General features: G+C 49.9%; 2 protein-coding genes and 1 non-coding gene across 3 annotated transcripts in view; 2 read left to right on the forward strand and 1 right to left on the reverse strand.

Annotated features, from left to right (window-relative positions):
• Positions 1–2,439: 2,439 nt before the first annotated feature.
• Pmar_PMAR003456 (hypothetical protein) lies at positions 2,440–3,758 on the forward strand (the record flags this gene model as incomplete). Its single annotated transcript, XM_002784153.1, has 9 exons — positions 2,440–2,463; positions 2,515–2,640; positions 2,704–2,793; positions 2,848–2,969; positions 3,147–3,246; positions 3,312–3,361; positions 3,408–3,522; positions 3,567–3,612; positions 3,706–3,758. 9 exons carry the CDS (start codon positions 2,440–2,442, stop codon positions 3,756–3,758), a joined length of 726 nt encoding a protein of 241 aa, XP_002784199.1.
• On the reverse strand, positions 2,981–3,052 carry Pmar_PMAR003457. The gene has a single exon. It is a non-coding gene; the product is annotated as a tRNA-Gly (tRNA).
• Positions 3,759–4,821: 1,063 nt separating the features above from the next.
• Positions 4,822–6,993, forward strand: part of Pmar_PMAR003458 (eukaryotic translation initiation factor, putative) — a gene marked incomplete at both ends in the record, with an annotated part of 3,647 nt that continues 1,475 nt past the window's right edge. Inside the window, 11 exons of the mRNA XM_002784154.1 lie at positions 4,822–4,871; positions 4,948–5,035; positions 5,094–5,245; positions 5,292–5,529; positions 5,580–5,725; positions 5,810–5,949; positions 5,998–6,129; positions 6,183–6,283; positions 6,346–6,450; positions 6,500–6,651; positions 6,700–6,993. The exon at positions 6,700–6,993 is cut by the window's right edge and continues 4 nt beyond it. Coding sequence (XP_002784200.1) covers positions 4,822–4,871; positions 4,948–5,035; positions 5,094–5,245; positions 5,292–5,529; positions 5,580–5,725; positions 5,810–5,949; positions 5,998–6,129; positions 6,183–6,283; positions 6,346–6,450; positions 6,500–6,651; positions 6,700–6,993 — 1,598 coding nt within the window. The remainder of the gene's footprint in view (positions 4,872–4,947; positions 5,036–5,093; positions 5,246–5,291; positions 5,530–5,579; positions 5,726–5,809; positions 5,950–5,997; positions 6,130–6,182; positions 6,284–6,345; positions 6,451–6,499; positions 6,652–6,699) is intronic.

Here is a 6,993-nt window from a genome sequence, read left to right on the forward strand (position 1 = left end):
TCACCCCTCTCTCAATACAGAAATCATCAGAAACTTGAAGTATCGGCCACCGTCTTCGGCCCCTCGATTGAGCTAGCCATCGAGGACCCAGAAGAGGACCGGAATGGAGGTCATCGAATCGCCAATCTGTTGACCATTAAAAATTTCAAGTTGTAGCCAATTTTGGAGAAGGCAGGATAGCACTGAGCTTCGGGCCAGTAGGGCTGATGATGTCCAAGACGCTAAAGCTGCTCGTGACCAATACAAGCGGGATCCCGATGCAACTCGAGGTATGGTGTCCACCTCCCACAGACCTATTAGTGTCTATTAGGCTCGTATGATGGAGTATAGGCCGTTGACACTTCCAGTAAGGCCGACACTGTCGTGCTACCACTTTTGAAATCGGGCTCCAGGAGAAACCACAGCGCACAGCGAGTACCCCAGAGCGGACCAAATCCGGCCCGATGCTACTCGATGACGTCCATGAACGAGTGCTGGAATTTCCACTGGCGATTGACTTGATGCGATACCAGGTTAAGTCGAGAAGGTCACCACCGACAGAGGAACGCTCTGCACAGCACAAGACTGTATATAACGTCAAGCTCAGTCCGTCCTCTACCTCTTTGGAACCTTTCGCGACAGCTGAAATCAACGTGATGCCGCATTGGCTCCGGTCATTTCCACTCCATCACCATTCAGTGCACCGTTTGCGGCACTGCAGCATTCGAGATGGTAGACGAGCTCTGTGTCCACCTCGACAAGATGGCCGAGTGAGTATACTATCAGTAGCCTTCCCACTCACACACTCGAAAGGTACCGAGTACCGGTCACTTGCCGCTTCTTCGGCTGTCCTCTCGAAATTCCACCGATGCAAGTTGCCGTGGACGACGGAGCCTCACCGAAAGTGCTCACTATGAGTCAGCTGACATTTAAACAGGGTGTGCCATTTCACGGCTACTGTTAGTGTAGCGCTCGCTGGGCTCAGGCACATCGATACGTAGTGTGATAGTGACCAACCGTTCTGAATGTGCCATAGGGATGCACTGGAAGGTCTACCCTAAGAGCACCATAGAGGCACATGCCGGTCGCAGTACTTTCGTGACCATCGATCGAGGTGCCCAGGCATCGGCCCTATCACTCTGAGATGTTACAGCTCAGGAGAATCGGCCGGACGCATGAGGGCAGTGGATCCGACAGAGGACGGAAGCGGCACCGGTAGCCATGCTCACAGGTCTGTGCTATTATCTGCTCTATGTAGGAGCTCTCTCCGTGCTGGTGGAGCCTTTGGAAGCTCTGCTACTAGCTCACACATCGTACAAGTTTACCGTGACAATGCGTGGGGACTGTTTGGGCATCCAGAAGTAGACGAGTATGTTGGTGGCGATCGGGTTGTAGTGTGAGCCGATAGATACAGGCTGGTTGGCACCGGAAGATACTATGTGGAATCGATGGACATCATAAAGCAGCGAGAGGAGTCTGCCCACCACAAGAGCCGTATGAAGACTCTAGTTGGGATAACAGCTGAGGACGAGGCATGTGTCGAGCCTCAGCTGGCGTGAATGCTGAATCCCAGGTGCGACAATTAGGGGCAGACCCTCAAGGAGTTGAGAATGGCGGTCGGTCATGTGCTTCGAGGAAGCTGCCTCACAGTATAGCTATGGAATGGGCCAAGGCAACAGCATTCCTCAACGGGATGGAAGCTGGTGAACTCGAGCATATCGGGAACACGCATTAACTCATGAATCAATAGGAACGGTGGCTCTGGACGTTAGTGGTAAAGTCATCAGCCCAACTCTGGAAGTTGACAAGAAGGCTGATAAGGACGGCAAGAGGCGCTTCCAGTTCTTCCACCATCCTCATATTGCGTCCGAAAGCGAGCAGCAGCCGTGGGGGACGGTGCCGAGCCCGAGAGCGTACACAGAAGATGGTCTCGGAATCCCCCGGAACGCATCCTCTCATAGGTACCGTTTCTATAACCGTATTTATAAGAGATCAGTCTGTTACACCAACACCTCTCTGGCGCCCATAATGTGTCGCTTCATGTGTGTCACGGAGAGCGGGCCGTCATCCGCGCAGCACTTTCGGATTCGCATGATCGATGTAACCTACTACTTCAGCTGTTCTACCAGTCCTCTATAACATCTTAGGTTCGACGTATTCGACCCAGGCGACTGCCTGATGATGCTGGTACCGGTGGAGAAATCTCCAAAATTTGGCCACAGGAGACCGCCGTTGTCACCGTTGAATTCGTACAGCCGCTCTCACGCGAACGTATTTAGCTCCAACTGCTAGATACCACCCAAGGTCGAGGAATTACATCTACATGTGGAGAAGCCGGAGCTCAATAGAAGAATCGAAGAGAGCACAGACGGATGGAGGCCAGTGGTGAATGTCCTCGGTAAGTGCTCGGCTGTATCACTGGGTTTGGTTCCGATTATCGTGTGGTTTTGTTCAGGGAGCATGATTGTGGAATTCCCCGAGGATGTAGGAAGTTCGAGCCTCCGTACTGGCTCATTATCATCGCCCCATCTTCAGGGCGAGAAGATGAGTGGTTGCAGACAACAAAGAGTTGAACTTATTGGGATTTGTACACTTCCCGACCTGGAAGTCCGCGTTCAGGAGGAGATTCACAATTCGCCCCCGCTGGTCGTCTCACCACAGGTCGGTTAATCATGGTGTGGTTCATTCGGACTCGTGTGGAGCCGCTCGTTGGCGGCCACTCAGGTTTATGTATCCCCTTTCGAGATGAACTGCATCGTGATGGACTTCGGAATACGGAATATCCACAGCATTGTGGAGAGTGTCCGCGAACTGGTAACACCTTGATGACAATCAAGCGTCTCTCATCCTTGTAATATTTTGCTTCAGGTCCTGACCGCAAAGAACTTCGTCCCTTGTGTATGGAAACTGCAGCATGTAAGTTCAGAGAGACTCAAACAGCAGCTGCGGGGCAAGAGCAGGCTAACCTTGGCCGAGGAAGAAATTTTGAGGTGTGTAAAATTGCACCGTCCGAGAATCGAACTCGGATCATCTGCTTGGAAGGCAGATATCATAACCATTAGACTAACGGTGCCTATATTTATTGGGTATGCCAATCGTCGTCGGTATCTCGAAATGTTTCTCATGGGTTTTCCCCTGCGAGATAGTCGCATTATTAGATTGTGCAGGTCTGCGGATGATGTAAGCGTCTTCGCCGTCGGCAACGAGGAAGGTATTGTTCATGGACCCACTATTCCTTATCGCAAGTTGCCTCTACCTGCTAAGCTCGTAAGTTCCGCCTGAGATGTGATGGAACACCCACGGGCTAGCCCAATACGCACCCCCCAATGTAGGTCGGTCAATCACTGATGCCTCGAGCTCAGGGCCATTCCGATAGCGAAAAGTGAGCCAGGGAGAAGTGCAGGAATTTGCATTGAACACCATTGCAGGTACCAGCCGTCATGTATTCCGGTAAGGTTTAGACCAAAGGAGGCGATCTACTACCGATCTTCATTTCACATAGAGTGCCTTCATGGAGGTCGAGGCTTTGATGTGATCCTACAGGTGGGGTCACCAGGCGATGCTCGATATGCTCTATAGTTTCACAGGGTTGTGGATCATTCGATGAGGAGGATGATTTACGCATGGATGCAGGTAAGTTTAATCCTATTGGATCTACTAGAAAGGCTATTGTTCGAGATCATTGATTTGGTGGGAGGGACTCGTCTTTCGCGTTGTTGTGAACAGGTCTTTTGTTTGGCGAGCATAAAGTTGCACCGGAGATGTGGCATGGCATGTAACACGTGATACTCTTGTTTAAAGCAATCTCCTGGTCGTGTTGAAGTCCCACAGCAAAAATACAGAGAGAGTGGCCTCGTCGTGATGGTCAAGTTGTCGGTTATCTCACTTGGGTGGCTTACGCAATACAGGGGTGGACGGGATACACAGAGGCACTGTCCTGCCGACAATTCAGTCACATGTCCAAAACACCAGCGCGTTATGGCTTCTCAAGCACTTGAAGCATATGAGTGTTTATGACCACGCACTTGACAACTCTTTCTTCCCACAGTGCGAATCGCATTAGCTGACAACTAGAGTGTCAGACCCGCTTAGTACAAAGGTTGTTCTGATATTCCGCGCAAGCAAGGTGGCGATCGGTCCACTAGAACCCACGCAGGAATGAGGTGTTCTTACGTGCAGAATAGGGGTGCCTATTATGTTGAAGTCGGAGTTCCTGTATTAGGTAGTCGAAATTGAAGTTTCTGAAGCCACGTGGTGTCGAAATTGAAGCTCCCAAAACAGCGCACCGTCGGAAATGAGGTTTCTATGAGGGTATCTTGGCATACGAAGTTGTCCGTTTGGCGAAATTGAGGGTTTTGATGATGAAATGAGAGTTGACAAGGTGTAGCACATCGTCCACCTTTGCTCATCTATCTCTAACCATCTTATGAGCTTACTTGACAGACTAGTGTTGTTAAATACTGAGGCGGCTCAAACGCATCTTAGTTCACTTCACAATCCTATCTGTAGGCATCACTAGTCGGCATTAGGGTCGAAGATGGATAAGATGGGAGTAACACATTTCAGCAACATGATTACAGCGTTATGAGTTGAAGTTCCTCGAATATGCTGGAATACTTCTTTCGGATACTTTGCCTTATCACGACCAACATGCAGCTAATATACATTTCAGCAATATATGCCTCTTCTTCTCGTGGTGGCGGTAGCTCAAACTGGGCGCGCGCTAGTGTCCTGCGAATTGCAAATTGTTCGAAATCGGTGAAGCTTGTTCTTCCAAGTGATCGGTTGAGCTGAGTATTCTCCCCTTGACAGTATTTCCTTGAAGATAGGCTATGCTACAAAATGACGTCTATGGTCAACATCCCGAGCGACAACGACGACCCGGCATACAGGTAGTGGGGTAATGATGATGATGACCATACAAGAGGGGAGAGGGGGAGCTTGATGGTCGTCATACTTGCGATGCAGGTACAAGATGCCTAAGTTAGTCGTGAAGATCGAAGGTAGAGGCAATGGAATCAAGACCAACATTGTAAATATGGTCGATGTGGCACGAGTACGAACCTCTTCCGCTTCTGCATCTAGTAGGGTGAGGAGCATGACAACGTATTCAGGCCCTGAAAAGACCTCCATCTTACCCCACGAAGTTCTTCGGCTGTGAGTTGGGTGCTCAGAGCAAGTTCGATGAAGCCACTGACAAGGCCATCGTTAACGGCGAGCATCAGCAGGCTGACATGCAGAGCCTTCTTGATAAGTTCATTGAACGGTAGTCTTGAAGGTGAACGTGAACTCATGATGTAAATGGTGTACAGATACGTCCTTTGCCAAAACTGTCATTTACCCGAAATTGATATGAGCGTGAAGAAGGGAGATATTAAAGGCGTCTGCAAGGCCTGTGGTTGGAGAGGGAATCTTGACATGACTCACAAGGTGGCCACTTTCATCCTAAAGAACCCTCCTCAGGGGACTGAGGGCTTCGGAGGTATTGCTAGAACGGGGAAGAAGGACAAGGCTGAGCGGCAGCGGGAAAAGGCCGAACGGCAACGCAAGGTGGGAGGTGGTTTCGAGGGGGAGAGGAGGGATGGTCGTTGTGGTGATAGGAAGCTGCTGGGGATGATGCTGATGAAGAGGAGGGGGTAGTGGTGAAGGAGAAGAAGGAAAAGAAAGAAAAGAAGGAGAAGAAGCATAAGAAGGATAAGGGAGATGATGATGGTGAGAAAAAGGAGAAAAAGGAGAAAAAAGACAAGTACGGCAAGGGGATGGGGTTAGGTCCTAGGGCAGTGCCAAATACGATATTTACTCAAGGGGTGTTTATAGGGGCTTGTATCAGGTCGGAAAAGAAGCATCATAAGCATCACAAGCATGAGGAAGATATCTCTGAGGAGGGTAGCGGCAGCAATAAGAAGAGTAGTAAGAAGAAGCATTCTAAGAAACAGTCTGGTGATGATGTTGACAATTCCCCCAAGGCTAGTGAGTATTCACGTACATTCATAACGGGTGTCCATTTCGTCGCCATAGATGGTAATTCTGGTGAAGAGAAGGCCGACAACAACACGCAGGAGATGGACCTGGCCCCGCTTACTTCGCAGAGCCCCGAGCTTGAGGAGGCAGTATTGGAACCGTTGTCTGCTGCTGTGAAGGATGCTGGAGGTAGCAGCAGTTGTTTCGGTGTTTTTACTCTCAAGTTTTGTTGTTCATTTTAGGCCTACCTGCCATGCCTGTTGATGATTTCTTACAAGAGCTTCGACTCTTGCAGATCTCCCAGAGGTTCTCCCATGTAACTCGACTGTATGTGGCCCTTCAGGTGAGGAGAGAGTAGTGCTACTGGAGTTTATGAGGAGGAAGAGGAGCTTCACGTGGTGCTAGGTTATATTCACACAAGAGAAGAAGGGTCTATGCAAAGATACTTTCGAGGACCGACTGCCTTACGTTAGCCGGGTCATTGACAATGCCGGACTGGTCACTTCTGAGGTAAGGATCGTGATGAAGCGAAGGGATGGTATGAACTGTTTTATGGCAGGTATGCGAAGCTTTTGAGGTCATGTACACGTTGCATCCTGATGTTGCCAAAATAGCTCACTATCCTTACATCCTTAAGGACCTCTATGATGAGAATCTCATCGTGGAGGGTGCCTTGTTGAAGCACTACGAAGGCAACAGCGATAGGAAGGGGTATTGCAGCTGATTGGGTTTTTAGGCTTGTGAATGTGATGGTGGTAGATTCCCCTTATGTCGTAAGGCAGCAACGCCTTTCCTCGACTGGCTGCGCACCGCAGAAGATGAGGAGAGTAGCAGTAGTGATGATGATGATAGCGACGATGATGAGGAGGTCATCACCCAGAAGAAGCCTGTGTCTAAGAAGCCGACAGGCAGCAAGCTAGTAGGGGCTTCACGCGTTGGTTCATCGGGAGGTCTGTTGCTCAGGTTGAAGTGGCTGAGGAGGACGATGGGTCGGACATTGACGTCGATGCGATATAATTATACCTTCCCCACTATTGCTCTTGTCGTCCTCTC

Source organism: Perkinsus marinus (assembly GCF_000006405.1).
Source record: "Perkinsus marinus ATCC 50983 genomic scaffold scf_1104296935302, whole genome shotgun sequence".
Taxonomy (NCBI): Eukaryota; Perkinsozoa; order Perkinsida; family Perkinsidae; genus Perkinsus; species Perkinsus marinus.